Source organism: Austrofundulus limnaeus, unplaced genomic scaffold (assembly GCF_001266775.1).
Source record: "Austrofundulus limnaeus strain Quisiro unplaced genomic scaffold, Austrofundulus_limnaeus-1.0 Scaffold6, whole genome shotgun sequence".
Taxonomy (NCBI): domain Eukaryota; kingdom Metazoa; phylum Chordata; class Actinopteri; order Cyprinodontiformes; family Rivulidae; genus Austrofundulus; species Austrofundulus limnaeus.
Window position 1 is genome coordinate 376229 of NW_013952408.1, and position 16712 is coordinate 392940.

At 39.5% G+C, this 16712-nt stretch overlaps 3 protein-coding genes across 4 annotated transcripts; 2 read left to right on the top strand and 1 right to left on the bottom strand.

Moving 5' to 3' along the window:
- Positions 1 to 722: 722 nt before the first annotated feature.
- Positions 723 to 3732, bottom strand: ift22 (intraflagellar transport 22 homolog (Chlamydomonas)). Its single transcript, XM_014029059.1, has 5 exons — positions 3463 to 3732; positions 2884 to 2966; positions 2693 to 2776; positions 1410 to 1612; positions 723 to 1321 (listed from the first exon to the last, which is right to left on the bottom strand). The coding sequence occupies exons 1-5, from the start codon at positions 3499 to 3501 to the stop codon at positions 1173 to 1175; spliced, it is 558 nt and encodes a 185-aa protein (XP_013884513.1). The 5' UTR covers positions 3502 to 3732; the 3' UTR covers positions 723 to 1172.
- A 135-nt stretch (positions 3733 to 3867) lies between these two features.
- On the top strand, positions 3868 to 12276 carry LOC106532896 (outer dense fiber protein 2-like). Of its 2 annotated transcripts, none has more exons than XM_014029068.1 (16): positions 3868 to 3927; positions 4242 to 4408; positions 4508 to 4631; positions 4726 to 4857; positions 4967 to 5041; positions 5283 to 5354; positions 5424 to 5540; positions 5634 to 5819; positions 5891 to 6000; positions 6107 to 6242; positions 7440 to 7550; positions 9216 to 9320; positions 9934 to 10034; positions 10140 to 10302; positions 11195 to 11320; positions 11452 to 12276. In XM_014029068.1, exons 2-16 carry the CDS (start codon positions 4254 to 4256, stop codon positions 11578 to 11580), a joined length of 1842 nt encoding a protein of 613 aa, XP_013884522.1. In that variant the 5' UTR covers positions 3868 to 3927; positions 4242 to 4253; the 3' UTR covers positions 11581 to 12276. The 2 variants fall into 2 exon arrangements, with proteins under 2 accessions (XP_013884522.1, XP_013884527.1); XM_014029073.1 differs by lacking the exon at positions 3868 to 3927 and adding an exon at positions 4067 to 4084.
- Positions 12277 to 12408: 132 nt separating this feature from the next.
- On the top strand, positions 12409 to 14724 carry bcl10 (BCL10 immune signaling adaptor). The gene is made up of 3 exons (XM_014029082.1): positions 12409 to 12844; positions 13693 to 13981; positions 14065 to 14724. The coding sequence occupies exons 1-3, from the start codon at positions 12794 to 12796 to the stop codon at positions 14445 to 14447; spliced, it is 723 nt and encodes a 240-aa protein (XP_013884536.1). The 5' UTR covers positions 12409 to 12793; the 3' UTR covers positions 14448 to 14724.
- The last annotated feature ends 1988 nt before the right edge of the window (positions 14725 to 16712 follow it).

Consider the following 16712-nt stretch of genomic DNA (forward strand, 5'->3'; position numbering starts at 1 on the left):
ATATGTATATATGGTAAGCCTGAAGTCCCATGAAATGCCATCCTGAGGGGAGTAACATATATATGTATATATGGAGAGAAAAAAGTATGTGTAAATTTGGGTTCTGTTACTAAGTAACATTATTTTACTTAGCTATTGTTTTAAAAAGTTCCCAGGTTTCTAACTAGAAATTCAACATTAACTTTGAGGGTCTGAAACTTTTACAATCAAAAGAGCCACTCTTGCACCTTTACAGTAAATAACGTGCTTAGGGCACTGGTGTTAAACTCCAGTCCTCTAGGGCTGCAATCCTGCAAGTTTTGCTTATTTCCCTGCTCCAACACACCTATAATGATAATATTGAAGATAACACAACTCAGTGTTGCATCTCCTTCTTCTCGTTTTCCCTCTTTAGGGGTGGCCACATCAGGACATCCTCCTCCATCGAACTCTGTTCTTACTCGCCGTATTTCTTTCAGCCTTCACTGTTACATTTTTACTGGCAGGTGCATCTCTAACATCCTTCTACTAATATACGCACTGTCCTTCCTCTGGACATGTCCAAACCATCTCAGCATAATCTCTAGCTTTATCTCAGTGCCGTACCTCTGATGATTTCGTTCCTACAATTCCTGTGCTTTTTACGAGCTCACTGTTCCATCTGCCTCCCTCCCATTAACACAAATGTACTCTGTGTTGTTCAAATAGCCGATATAAAAATATGTATATAGTTTGTGCCATAATAAAATTAAAGAAACGTTTTTTTTATTTTATGTTAGAACAAAGACCAAACTCATAAAACAAATGTCCCGTTGTCAGAATCCTAGCACTGAAATTTTAATCTCTTGCTGAAACAGAAGCATCTCAGGCAGTGTGAACAATATAAAGAAACCCTGCTGAAAAATCTTTGAACTCTGAACTTGGTCTGAAGCAGTTCTTGTGCATCTTTTTTTTCTCTTGTTTGTTTCTTTTGCAGGACGCCTTAAAGAATGGACTAGTGACCACTGAAGTGCTGATGTGGTTCTTCATTGGCAAAGGAGGCATAGTTGGATACGATGTCTGAAAATCATGAACTTTTTTCCTCCCTTTGCACTTCTCACATTCAAATGATTAATGGAAAAATAATATGATATGTAGCATAAGCCAATGAAATGTGTTCTCAGTAAAATAGTTTTTTTTTCCAGATTTTGCTGCTATGTAATAATGGACATCTCCTCTAGCTCTCGACTCTCTGACATTGCAGTGACGACGTTTCCCAAGTATCTAAAGAAAGCGTGCCTCACATCCTCTGGCTCCTCTTCCAGGTTGGAGTGAATAAGCTGCAGTCTGCTCAGATTTGGCGCTGCATCAAAAAGAGAAAGGGGGAAAAAAGTTAGGCTGGGAAGCAAACGGCTTGTACCGCAAATTTTGTAGGTCGGCACATAGGTTACCTAAAGACAGCCTCTTCTCTTCTGTGTCGCTGCCAGGCTTGTGGTGAGCTATGAGTAGAAGTTGCTTGTCCTGCAAACTCTGTGTGGAAATGAACATGGAGGACCAAGTCTCGATTTCTTTGAGGTGGCTTGGAACGTCGGGGTTAAAAATGATAACCACACCATTGCAGTCCTTCATCAGCGCAGGCCAGCAGGATTCAAACCTGCGAAGGGGAATACCACTGCATTTACACATATAACTTCATAACCCAAGAAATAAACAGTTAGATTTTTTAAAGGGATCCACGATTAGTTGTAACATTAAACTTTATTTGATAAAACATTTATTTTAACTGTAAAATAAAGACTGTAAAAATACTGTAGGCTGTTTAGTTTTGTAAATTTTTTTAAATATATTTTAACACGGACGTAGCCATTTTATTTACACGCAAAGCATTCTGGGTAAATGATGACATCAACTAGGTCCTGGTGTGAGCGAGCTATATCCACCCTGAAGGTTAATCTTGGACAATATCTGATGATTGGCTCTTTTAAATGAAACCAGAGAGCGTTGACAGAGAGGAGAAGGTAGAAATGACTCAGCCTGGAACTGAAAATATGGATGGAGGACAACAGAGCTGCTTCATGGAAGAAGAACCTCAGCTTAGCCTGTTAGCCTTTGCGCTAGCGCCCACGCTATATTGCCTTATATGTATTAGCTCGGCGCTAGCGTGACAAACAAGCTAAACTGAGGTCCTCCATCCATATTTTCAGTTGCAGCTGAGTCATTTTTGTGTTCCCCTCTCTGTCATGTGGATGAAGGACCTCAGTGACGAGAGGAGAATGTGTAGCGCTGAGCTAATACATATATATATGGTGATAGCGTCGGTGCTAACACTAAAGCTAACAGGCTAAGCTAAGGTTCTTCTTCCATGAAGCAGCTCTGTTGTCCTTCATCCATATTTTCAGTTCCAGGCTGAGTCATTTCTACCTTCTCCTCTCTGTCAACGCTCTCTGGTTTCATTTAAAAGAGTTAATCGTCAGATATTGTCCAAGATTAACCTTCAGGGTAGATATAGCTCGCTAACAGCCTCGCACCGACCTGGTTAATGTCATCATTTACCCAGAATGCTTTGCACACAAATAAAATGCCCCCGTCTGTGTAATGATAAAAACTGAACATCCTACAGTATTTTTACAGTCTTTATTTTACAGTTAAAATATATGTTTATATATAAAGTCTAATGTTACAACTAATCAGGGATCCCTTCAAAGGGACACTGTGAAGTCGTTACTAAACTTACTTGAAATTTCCTGAACAGTCCCAGAGCTCAACCTCACATGTTTTGTCACCACTGCCCTCAAGCTTTGACTCAAACTCCAGTATCCTTGAAACAGTAAAATGTAGGTATTTATTTTGTTATATTTTAAACTTTTAATGGAAACTACATTCTTCATTATTGAAGTTAGCTGCAGTTTGCAGGGCTTTTCTTACCTGACTCCTTTGGTGGGTCGATACTCGCCGCCCGTGTTTCCTGTCGTGTCAAAGAGGAAATTTGCAAGAACAGTTTTCCCACTCTGAAAAACAGGCAGGAAGATGACTTTAAAACTTCTCATCTTTTATACATCTTGAAACAAATATTTCTTATAAACACTTTTCAGCCTCGTGTACAGTAAAACTGAGACACTTGCATCCAAGTAATGTATGCAAGTAATTTATTACAGTACACAGCATTCTACCTACCTAGTTATAACATAAAACAACTGAAACATCTCATGCATTTTTATAGATGTACTTTACAAATGCCTGTTTTTGTGATTTTTTTTTTATGATGTGCAGGAAAGTGTAAGCCAGATTTAACCAATATAATCTTTGTGGTTTTTAACTATACTTGAAAACTACACTTGTCTTCAAACCAGCTTGGTAAAATTAAGCGGAATATGTGCACTATGATGTTTGTTGAGAAGGGCTGTTACAGCAGTAAACATGAATAATGTATAGTTGAGATTAAATTACTCGTCAACATCTGAAACTTTAGAATTACATCCTCCAGAATACGAGCTGGACTCTTACCTCAGTAGGACCGACGAAGAGTATTTTTACTTTGAACATTTTCACACACGCCGAGCATTAGCCGTCGAGCTAACTTTAAAACTTAGAGATGCAAAGCTACACAGCAAACGTTTATAGGCTACAGATATACATAAAATACATGTGTTATAAACTGAGATACTAATAATAAAACAAACCAAATGCGCTTCTTTTTTGTTGATTTTATCCCAGTACGGTTTACCAGACGTTCTGGGGATGTAAACTTCCTTATCGTTTTCATGGTTTCAGAAAGCCACTTTGCTCATTGGCTGTTTGAAACCCAAATCAAACCAAGTCCCGCCTTGTTTCTCCACACTGAGCCAATCGACAGCGGGCAAATGTGTTCGCGTTATGACGTTGCCTCAGTGCTAGCCAATCATGCACGACGTCGCTGGTGTCTCCCCTGTTGGAGTGGCATGAGTCACAACAACAGACACAAGCGAAAGCGTGAGTATTTACGTTTTTATTTTCAGAACATAAATAAAAATTTGAACAGGACTAGGTTTAGTTACAGTAAACGTAATGCATTTGTTACTAGCTTGCTCATTTATTAAGTTAGCAGATGTTACGGAAAGCAAGCAGTCAAAACTCGTGTTGCAATGGAGTAAGCCTGCTTTGACAACTGGCTTTCTGACTGGAGTCAAATATTTTAAAGGAAAAAAAAAAGACTAAAATAAAGCTCATTTTATTAGCATATTTACTTGAACTTTTACCCTGCTCTGATATATCACTGAATCTTGTTTGTTTTGTTGTTTGTGTAGGTACTGTGAGCTATGTCTCCTGAGGGTGAGCCCCAAAGTCCCTCCCTTGGATCCAGCTCCACCAAGGAGGATCTGGCTCTCAATTGCTGTGACCTAGAAAGCAGTCGTCATCTACAAGGGGAGAATTGGATATGTAACAGTCTTCAGATGAGAGCTAAGATCAATCGGTAATGTCCTAGAGTGAAGAAATCTTTAGAAACATATTCTCATCATTCAGCCTTAAAGATAAGTCGCTTACATTTCTTTATTTCCTGTCTTTTATTTAGCACTGAAGACCTCACCGATGGGAGGACCTCTTTACTGAAGCTACTTCTTGATGCTGAAGCTGCTGGCAACTTTGCGGCGATACAACTTGCGTCTTTCAAAGATGCAATTGAAGATGAATTTGCTGTATGCTTTGTGCAGTTTAAGCATGCAAAGATGTGTAGGAAATAAGTGTTTTTAATTTTTTTCCCAACATTTCATTTATCTTCTTTCAATTCAGGGTTTAGGAGAGTCTCCCAAAAACAAGCACCAAATCGTACGACGGAGAGGACTTTTGCTCGAAAAGCTGGAAGATTTTAGACGGATAAACAAATCTGTGCGGCAGAAGCTAAAAGAAGTTCAGGATGCAGAGGTTTGTGATGCCGAATGTTTGAATTTGCAGCGCCGTACAGATTGTGGAAGCATTTTGGCCAAACGTTGAAGATTTATTCTTGGAATAATTTCGCCTCGACTCCTTTCAGGTTAATCGAATTGACTCAAACAAACAGATAGACCTCCTGCAGCACAAGCTCACACAGACAGAAAGTGAAAACGAGGTGAGTGTTTTCTCTTTTTCTTAAAATGTCTTTTTTTTTTACTATTATTCAGCTCGAAACGACAGGTTGAACATATAGTCTGAGAAAGTGATTTAAAGTAGATAATTGGCTGTAATTGTGATGATTGGAGCTGAAATAACTGAAAAAAAATCTGTGCTTTATTTGTATGAAAATGATCACAACAAAACATTTTACACGAGTTTATTGATGCATTCTGGTTGTCCTTGCTTCCTTCCCTGAGCGTTTAAAAAAAGATCTGAGTGAGACCGAACTGAGGATCGAGGAACTGATGAAGATGAGGAGAGAAGAGCAGGTAGACACAGCAACTGCTGCTAGGAGAAATGGTTTCCTAAAACAAACATGAGTATGTTTGTTTCTCCAGGAGAACATTAAAAGTGCCGTTCACATGACCAAGTGTGCAGAATCAACTCGCACTCGCCTGCAGGGGCAGCTGCGTAAGAAGGAGGCGGAGAACAATCGGCTGACTGTTCAGTTACAGGTAAATGTAGAAATGTATCAACCTGGAAGTCTGAAAACAAGCTTTAATTATGATAAAATCTTTGAAATGACGCATTAAATCGCTTGATTCTAGGTCCTGAAACGAACTGTAACGCGGCAGGAGCTGAAGACGGACGAACTGAAAGCATCCATCGCCTCTCTGACCAAGAAAGCAGCGCAGGACAAGGAGTCGCTAAAGAAAGCCACCCGAGCTCAGAAACTGCGCGCTGAGAGGTTTGAAGCTGCCGCTGAAGAATGCTACGCACAGCTGAAAGAAAAAGTATAAAGACGAGACGGCCGTAGGTATTTAGATGTTCTGTGCAGCGTCACGAGTTCTGCTTTAAATCCCAGGAAGCTCAGCTGACTAAAGCTCATTCAGAGAGAAACTCCAGGAAGCGGCAGAAGGAGCAGGTGGAGGAGGAGAGAGAAAAACTCACAGCTCAGATTGACTTACTGAAAAGGTTTGTTGCTTCTCTGTTTACTCACCAAACCTGCAAAACTACACATCGGTGTGGATGAGACAGCTGAAAGTTTCATTGTTTTTTTTTTTCCTTTAAAAACACAAAGTCAAGCTGCAGACTTGACAGTGAAGCTGCAAAAAAAGAAGGATGAACAAACTGCAGCAAACGAAACGAGGATAAAGAAGATTGAAAAACTCATCAGTCACAATGGAGACCTCACTGTCCGTAACACTGTACTCACAGTATGTGGTATTTCTCTGAATGCACGTAAAAGTTACATTTAAAAAGGCCATAAAAGCACTAATTATATTGGAAGTATATTTAAAGGAGACCTATCAGGCAAAATCCACTGTTTTAACCGTTTCATACATCTCGTTGTGGACTTAGAACCTTGTAGCATCAAAGAGTGCAAAAAAATTAGAATTTATTCTCCCCTGGTGCTGCGTAGATCTTTGTTTTTCTGTTTGGGTCATATTTTTCAACCCATTCATTTTTCTCTATTTCCTGTGACACATTCATGTCAACCCTGCAGGTGTTTACCCGTATCTTGACCTGAAAAAAAAATCCGTAATTTTCACAAAAAATAAAAAAAATCCATATTACTCACGTGTGTGCAGAACATGGGGCGGAGATAACAGACATGGTGAAATTATGGCACGTTGGGAGGTGGTTGTTTAATATTTACTGGGGTGGTGTTTTATGTCCTACAGGCTCTGACACTTAAAATAAATTTCAAGCAGTTTTTGAAAAAAATCTGTAAGATTGCCCTATGCCTGCAAAATGGAAGAAAATCTATGTAATTTGACATAACGTTTTCTGAACTATAACATCATATTATTATACAGTATATTATATTATTATATATTATTATTTTTGCAAAAAAAATTGCCAAATAAGGTCTGGACTCACCAACTACTATTTGTTCATCTTCATTCTTCTCTGTCCCTGGGTCAGACTCTGGCTCCAACATGTAAAGATGGATGGACAAGTCTTCCCTCGTTGACATCTTTTAAGTAATCTGTAAATAAAACGTTTCTGCACTGCTACGTAGCCGTAAACCCATCTATAAAACAGTAATGAACCGCTCTGGAAGCTGTAGGTGGGGCTGGGTGTAAAGAGCCTCCTTTGGATTTAAAGAGACAGCCTCAAAAAGAGTTGATCTGAGAGACAAGTCAGAAAAGGGGCGGGGCTTGTGGAGTTAAAATAAGCTGGAATTCAGATCAAAGCATTGCAGTTCCACTTTATATGGACCCCAGCTCGATGATTAAAATGTGGAAAATAAGGATTTAAAAGCTTGATATGTCTCCTCTAAAGTCCTTTACAGCTGGGCTATTTGTCCCCAATTCTCATTTAAGCCACGCATTTTTATGTCAAGCAATTTTCACCGCTTTCTGAAATGTAATCCAACTAACACCAAGTTCATTTCTGTGTGGTTGCAGGCGTCTGTGGCTCGACTGGAGCAGCAGCTCTCAGCTTGCGAGTCTGCTCTTACTGAAGAGAAAACCATCTCGCAGGAGAAGAAACGTGAAGCTGAACAGTGCCAACGTCAGGTTCGTTTTTCCTGAATATTTTAGTCCAAAGCAGCAGGGTCCAGTCCTGGTGCTGGAGGACAGCTATCCTGTGTGTTTTTACTTGTCTCCCTGCTCCAAATGACCTCTTTGATTTTTGAAGAAGCCTGTTAATCACCTCTCAAATCAAGTGGGCTGAAGCAGAGAAACTGTTAAAACATGCAGGATAGTGGACCTCGAGGACCTGGATTGGACAGTGAAAAACAATCTATTGTTTAAAAAGTGGTTCAGATGTCTCTAATTATCAGCAGCTTATGAATAAAAAATAACAGCTTTAGTGAAGATTCTTAAAGGGATCCCCGATTATTTGTAACATTAGACTTTATATGATAAACATATATTTTTAACTGTAAAATAAAGACTGTAAAAATACTGTAGGCTGTTCAGTTTTTATAATTTTTAAACTAAAAGTTTAAAAATATATTACACGGACGGGGTCATTTTATTTACACACAAAGCATTCTGGGTAAATGATGATGTCAACTAGGTCATAGGCACGAGGCTGTTAGCGAGCTATATCCACCCTGAAGGTTAATCTTGGACAATATCTGACGATTGACTCTTTTAAATGAAACCAGAGAGCGTTGACAGAGAGGAGAAGGTAGAAATGACTCAGCCTGTAACTGAAAATATGGATGGAGGACAACAGAGCTGCTTCATGGAAGAAGAACCTCAGCTTAGCCTGTTAGCTTTAGCATTAGCACCGATGCTATCACCATATATATGTATTAGCTCAGTGCTACACATTCTCCTCTCATCACTGAGGTCCTCCATCCACATGACAGAGAGGGGAACACAAAAATGATTCAGCTGCAACTGAAAATATGGATGGAGGATCACAGTTTAGTTTGTTTGTCGTGCTAGCACTGAGCTAATACATATAAGGCAATATAGCATCAGCACTAGCGCAAAGGCTAACAGGCTAAGCTGAGGTTCTTCTTCCATGAAGCAGCTCTGTTGTCCTCCATCCATATTTTCAGTTACAGGCTGAGTCATTTCTACCTTCTCCTCTCTGTCAACGCTCTCTGGTTTCATTTAAAAGAGTCAATCATCAGATATTGTCCAAGATTAACCTTCAGGGTGGATATAGCTCGCTAGCACCCTAGCACCGATGACCTAGTTGATGTCATCATTTACCCAGAATGCTTTGCATGTAAATTAAATGGCTCTGTCCGTGTTAAAATATATTTAAAAAAAATTACAAAACTGAACAGCCTACAGTATTTTTACAGTCTTTATTTTACAGTTAAAATAAATGTTTATCAAATAAAGTTTAATGTTACAACTAATCGTGGATCCCTTTAAATTTTCCTAGAAACGAAGATTATTAGCAAATTAAAGGCTGTACAAGTATGTATCATGCAGTGATTTCCATTCCTTTTCTTTCATTAAATATGATCTCTTGAAATGCTCATTATGCTTTTCACTCTGAAGCAATCAGAAAATCATGCTTTGAGAAGCGAAATAGGAAGTAGGTTCTGATTGTGGTGAATAAATCAGCTGGCGTCTCTCCTTCTTAGTGACGAGTGTGAAACTGAATGTATAGCTTTCCTTTTTGAGTTGTGTGAGAGTTCAGCAGCTTTATCGTCTTTGTCAAGAATGTCTTATTATTTATATTAATTTATTTATTTATTTTTTGGTCTCAAGGTTGCAGAACTTCAAGTTGAGATTGACGGCCTCAGAATAAAATATGCAAATCTCTTAAGAGAAACCGAAAAGACACGAGAAGGAAGGTCGACAGAGGTGGAGGCGGTAAGTTCCTCTTTTTCAGTTTGTGTTTTTTTACATCTAGCTAATGATTACATCTGAGTTATTATAAAAAAAAGAAGGAAAAAAAAGATTTAGCATGCATTAAATCGTTTCATGCATCAGAATTAATGTTGGGATTAATTCACATAATACTTTGTCTCTCCTCCTCACCCCCAAAATAAAAAAAAATAAAAATAAAAAAATCTGCTCCTCATGCCGCCCTCCTCTGGAAGTCCAGGTGAGGCGGGAGCTGCAGGGGCGTGTAGAGGAACTTCAGGCTTACCCTGAGTTACTGAKCGCGGCCGAGCAGAACCTCCTTCGGTCCAGGGAGAGACTGCAGAGCCTGGAGAGGAAGTGCTCAGAAAAGTCAGAGTGTGTTAAGCAGCTGCAGTTTCAGGTGTGCAAAAAAAAAAGTCAGTTTCCCACATCTGACCAGTAGGTGGCAGTACAGCCAGAGATTTGCAGTGTAGCATGCACCTGTTTTGTGTGTCACTTCTCTGCAGCTTCCCCCTAAATGTGTTTTTCCCCCCCAAATAATTTCCCAATAAAACAGTTTGAAAACTTCCCACATTATGTTGCAAAAACGCCATCAAATGTTAAGTTTTTGTCAATACAGACGGAGAGTCAAACTAAACAGCTGAGATCATCTGTGGAGATGAACGAGTCCATTCGTGAAGCTAACACACAGCGACACAGCAACGTGAAGTCGCTTCAAAAGTGAGACGTTCGTCGGTTTCAACGGTTTCTTTGGACCGACTGAAAACGCAGAACCTGGTCAAACATGTTCGTTTTTTTTTTTTTTATCGCGTCTTGTGTTTGCAGGCAAAGGGACGAGTTGCAGCAGGAGAACCTGGAGCTCGTCCGGAAGCTGGCCGCTCAGGAGGAAGCTCTGACCTACAGCAAGCAGCAGCTGGACCAGCGCTCGGCAGAGTGTCAGGCCCTGAGCCGGCAGCTGGAGGCGGCTCTGGCGGACGTCAGAGAGCAGGTACGCCTCAGGAAACGACCGCTGACAAGAAATTAGAGGTTGAAATAAGAGAAGTGTGTCCAATCACGAACAGAAAACATTGTCTGGTGTTACAAGCCTCTAACCATTTAGTCTACTCAACACTTTGTTTTAATTAAAGACGAAGAAGAGTTATCACACACTGCCTCTGTTTCTGCTTTATAATTAAGGATATTTGTGTTTATTTATTTGTTGTAACAATGCTTCTTGGCAATAAATCTTATACTAGGGGTGGGCATAATCGTATCATGTGCAGTTAATCGTCAGAAAAACAATCCATTATTTTATGGCACTTGACGATTAATACGATTATTGCCACAAGGCCGCTCGGTGCTCCTCTCCGCTTCAAATATGACGAACGTTAAAAAAAAGGTTCTGTAATTTACTTATCTATCAACACAATTTAAAAATTGAAGTCTGTAATTTTGACACAATTTGGAACAGATTTTTATGAAGAACAAATCTTTCCCACTAAATTGGTCATGTGACTAGGAGGACATAAGGGTGTGCAGGGACTCCAGGAGATTAATCGTCAAATTAATCGTTATAGGCTAAATACCACAATTAACTGTGATTATTTTTTTTGCCATTATTGCCCAACCCTACCGGGCACCAGAATCAGAACGACTCAATAGCAGCAGCAAAATAAGCTGTTTGGCAAATTATTCATGTGTGTAACCCACATACTCAGCTCACCCCACAAATGCATGATCCTTACAAATGTGGCACCATTTAAAAGGGAAATTAACAGCCTTTACAGCGGTTTAGGATTTGTCACCAAGAAGCATCATTACAACAAAGAAATAATCTAAAAAACATGAATTTCCTCACTTTTTGTGCCAAGTTTCTTATTATTTTCTCATCATGTGTTCAGGTCAAAATAGTTAAATTTCAAGCTGCTTCCAGAGAAGAAAACTTGCAGACGAAAATTTTGGAGCTGGAAGCCGAGAAGAGAAAACGTGAGAACGAGCTGAGGCTTCTTCGTCAGAACAAAGTAACTGTAAGCATAACGTTTTTTTAAACTATAGAAAACCTATTAGAGCTTTTTATTTTCTACCAAACTATTGGATGTGTTTTTTGTTAACTCGAGCTCAAGGAAAAGCCTCTGTTTGCCTGTTTCTCAATCTGCAGGCAGAAAAAACATTTGAGGTGCGTCTGAAGGACCTGCAGCTCAGCCTGGAACAATCGGAGAGCCACAATCGAAGCATTCGGAACTATGTCGATTTCCTGAAAAACTCTTACAAAACAATGTTTGATTAAAGGGCTGCAGATGTCAACTTTTGGATCATCGTGTTTTCTAAAATGACAAAAGTTTGCATTTAATAACTGTTGTAGTGCTTCTCCTGTGATATTTATTTGACCAATTTAAATTTTAATAGTGGAAAGATTTTTTTTTATTGTGTTTCAGAAAACTGAAAACTGTCTTGTATATATATTTTTTATCGTGTTTTAATGGTAACTTTTGCTTTTCCTTACAGGGAGTATCCATGTTGTCTGACCAGGGTTTGATAACTGTTTTAGATCAGATCTAAAATTGTGCTTTGTGTCATTTTTTAAACATATTCAAGCATCTTGGTGCTACATTTATCCACTTGACAATGAGCTGGCTAAACCTCATAGTATGCTGCAAAAATATTTTTCCTTTTTAAACGTATTAAAAAAAACAGAAACTTACACAAATCCTTACATACTAAGTTTTTTGTTCGTACCAGCCTCGTTAAATGGTGGATGAATGGATCTAACCGTCATTTGGTGCTTTTAAATCAACATCTTCCAGAGTTGTAACACTCAGAAAATGATCATTTTATTGTTGTGCGTTTGATGCTGATGTTGAGTGTGTTTTTATGGTGATTGTATGGGTGATGTGTATTTCTTGATTTTTAATGTTCTGTTTACAGTTGGAATGAAGTGAATCAGACTATTAAAAAAAACTTGTGCCTTTACAATCAGGTCAAACTGTGTTGCTGTCCTGTTTTTATGCCTTTGTGTTGGCAGCGAAATAAAAATGGTCCAATGGCGCCCCCTTGTGACGTTCATAGAAACTGTTCCTCACCTGTGTTAAAACGCTGGAAAAGTGAATCAGCTCAGTTAGCACTGTTGAAAGTTAAGAAAGTCTACATTTTTTATGATTAAAAATAATAACTGCCTTATATCTGGCATTTTGTTGAGAAATAGAGGAGGGAAATGAGATATAAGAGCTGAAACGTCCACGCCTGCAGAGCACTTCTGTTTTTGCCGTCGACGTAGTTAAACCTCGACGCGACAAATCAGGAAGTCCGGGACTTTTTTATGTATTTTTCCCGTGATACTCAAAGTTTCTGCGGAAAGTGGACCTTAAACGGCGAAATATGAAGTGTCACGGTCTTTAACGCTTATAGTTTATTTATTTATTTTGTTTATTTAGCTGTTACTAGTTTATAGCTTATTTAAAGCGTCGTTCTACACCCGGAACACCTGGATATTTAACTAAGTGATGGATGCGCCTCAGCTCACTGAAGATGAAATGGCAGAGATCAAAAAAGACGTGAGTTATTCAGACATCAGCTGCAACAGAAATGAATGAGGTTTTATGATAATGAGTTGTGATGAAACAACTAACCTTCAACATGATGTTTGTAATTTGAGTAAGAGGCCTATTAAATGAGGAAATGTCTCACCACGCCCGCTATGACACCACATTTGATTTTTTTTAACCAAAAACGCAAAAAGTTAGGTTAATGTTAATAAAAATTAAAGAAATATATGTTTGTTTATTGTAATTCTATTCTTACACGTGGAAAGCCTGTATAGTTACCATTAAGTGGTGCCAAATTTGTTAGAAAAATGTAGTTGTGAATGAAGAACTTGCCAAATCTCTGCCAATGTCAAATAATTTATTCTGCTGGTGATCCTGCTTCATGTTTATTGGATCAGTTGTAATGGGGGGAAAAGACAAAATGATCATTTTAAAGTGTATTTATTTATTTAACCTAACAGGGGTATCAGTAACATGTGGAAGAACCATATACAACCACAACTGCTGATGAGTCTGACATGAGTGTGTTACCTCATGCTGCTCACCAGTTTGGTCTCACACTCCTGTGGGATGATGTCCCGATTGGTCATTCTGGAACAAACAGCGTGCCCAAAATCTTGGAGGATAGAGTTTGGTACCAGATTGTGGAAATATAGGACTGGAAATAAGCTTAAAATAAAATTTATACCCCAAAAGTACTGACAAAACTAATTTCCTTACATTTTGTGCAGTGTTTTTGTAGTTTGTCTTATCAGAAGCGTTGCCAAAGGTGAATCCTGCGTGCTTGGTCATACAACCTGTTTGGTTCCCAGTTCCGGGATTTAAACCTTCACCCTTCCCCCCGCCTCTTTCTCCAGGTGCTGACCAGACTGCGGCACTACCTCTGCGACAAGATCAGAGCGGATCGCCACCTGGACTACCTGCGCTCCCGAAGGATCCTGACGCGAGACGACGCCGAGGAAATCAGCTGCAGGAGCACGCAGAGCAAGAGGACGGCGACCCTGCTGGACATCCTGGCCGAGAACCCGCGAGGTCTGGACGCCCTGATCGACTCCATCCGGGAGATGCGCTCGCAGAACTTCATCATCGCCAAGATCACGGATGAAGTGCAGAAGGCCAAGAACGAGAAGATCGAGTCTCTCAGAGGTGAGTGGCCGCAAAGTGTCGATGTTATCTTCTTTGTGCTTTTAATCGTTTCTTAAAACATTCTCGTTTCTTCGTCCCTTTAGCCTCGGGCGCCTCCTGCTCCTCGTCCGACAGCTCCTTCAGCTCCCCGAGCGCCACCAGCGATCTCGCCAACACGTTCTCCAACAACTCCACGCTGCTCTTCCACCCGGACGGCGAGCAGAGCCCCTCCACCTCGGACGCCGCCGGCTCGCTCAACGTGCCGTCGCTGCAGAAATGCAACAACCTGCCGTCGGACGTCGGCGCCTCCAGCCTCCCGAAGCCCGGCGACCCCGGGGCTCCCCCGCTGCCGGACGAGATCCTGCTGGAGTCGCCCTCCAACATGGACGCCGCCACGCCAGGGTGCGCCAGCAGCGGCGGGGACTCGAACTTCCACCCGCTTCGGTCGCGGTCGCTCACTCCGACGTCACACAGGAGCATCTTCTGAGTCATTAGGACCGCCCATTTGAAGGGACACACGGACACGCCCCCTTTAATTAAGCACTCACATTGGGCCTCATGCAAGAACCGTTCGTACGAGTGATTTAGGAGAATTTGTGGCATTCACCAATGTTTTCGTATTCTAAGATTTTCTTCAGATACGAACAAAATTCACGAAATGTCCAGACCTGTCGAATATTTTACGAGCTGTCAGTCTGCTGTTATCCAGACGGGTTTTCTTCCCTAATAACTTTATATTTCATTAGTTTGAAGATATTTTGAGTTGAAAATAAATCACACTCTATGATTATCTTGACAATAGGCTATTCTGTTTGAATTAGAGTAATAATTTTAAATGTAATAATTTAGACTAATTATATAAATTGTTTAAATTAAAATAAATTGGTTAATGCTGTTGTATAACACTACAATATTTATATGAAGATCTCAAACTACAAACCAACTTAAATTATGCATTAATTGAAGTTTAATTTGTCTAGGTATATAATTAGCTTGCCAGATGTTTTTTTAATGAAATTTTATATTTTGTTGGGTTTTATTCAGCACATCAGCTATGCTATTTTCTCCAAAGTCTCCATCTTCTTCCTCTTATCCGTAGTCGGGTCACAGAGGCATCAAGTCCAGCAGAGAAACCCAGACATCCCTCTCCCCAGTGACACTTTCCAGCTCATCCTCGGGGATCCCGAGACGTTCCCAGGCCAGAGGGGATACATAATCCCTCCAGCGAGTCCTGGATTTTCTCCAAAGTACCAGACATATTTTGAAAACATTTTAAAATGCTTTTCTCAGAACCGCAACTGACACCGCGCGGGGGTGTGGCTTCTGAATAAATGAAAATGATTTAACACAGTTGTTTATACTTTTAGCAGCTCCTTTTATTCCACAGCTGACCTGCTAAAAATGACAGATTTTTCTTTTCTGCATCTCTGACAGACGGACTTCAATCTCTGAACTTGTAAAGTTCTTCTTAGTTTTCGCTGTAATTTTCATGAACGGACACTTCCTGATACCTGAGGCAGGAAACATAGCCTTATATGGTGTTTTTGGGATGGTAATTATGCTAATCTCCTCTCCCCGTGCACTAGCAGCTGGATACGCATTCATCATGTTTACGCAGCTCATTTACACACTTTTCCTGAAGATAGAAGAGTTTGTTGAATCTGACGTGACATGTTTGTACGAACCCTTCGTACGAACAACAGTAAGAGAAATTTAGGATAAGAATACAAACATGTTCTTGCACGAGGCCCATTGTTTCTCCATGCTCCTGCCTTCCGTTGGGCAGAAATACTACATGTTACCACTGTACTAGTCGGCTCTTTCACAGTAAAGTGAAACTAACTTCCCACTTAATGTTTGTTTTTGATACTGGTGCCAATGCGTTACGCTGTCTTTATTTTTGGAGTAGAATAGTATTTCAGTGTTTAAAAAACACGTTTAGGTCTTATAATGTCGAAATAAGCAGACTGATTCCTTTACTACTTTTTACATTTTTAAAATAAAGGTGTGTTTTTATAAATGCTTTTTTATTAGACTTCTGGGTGAAAAAAAAACAACAGCTCTACTTTAGTTTTGACAAGTTGGAGTGATTTTGTAAATTCTTGAGTTTGTGTTGATATAAAAGATGTTTCAAACTCAGTTTAATTCTAATAAATCACTGTCTCACTTTTGTCCTCAATGGTAAAACTGTATGTGAAATACAAACTTGTTTTTTCTTTTTGTAATTCACCTGGTTGTGCTGCAGAGTAAAAGATTTATAAACTCAGCATGTGTTTTAATTTTTTTTACTTTACGTTTGTGGTGACAACCTTGCCGTGAAGCAGAGAAGAGCAAAAACATTTTCAGGAAACAGAAAACAGAACATTTCGCAAAACAAATACTCGGAACACAAAACAGAAAAAGTTGTTATTGATGTAGTCTTTAAAATGATTTTGTTTCAATTTCATCTGTAGAAAATAGTTTTTTATTACAATACTCTCATGTTTATGAAAAGTTTTTTTTTTTTATAAAAGCTTTTTACATACAGTATATTGTTTTATTTACCACCCACACGCAAAAACAGAGGTGATTGTTTTGCTGGGTTTGCACTGTTCGCAAAATACCTGATGAACCAGCAGATATACTGTATTTTAAAGGGATCCCTGATTAATTGTAACAGACTTTATTTGATAAACATATTTTAACTGTAAAATAAAGGCTAAAATATGTTAATAATTGTTAATAGTTCATATAAATAGTTATGTTAATAGGC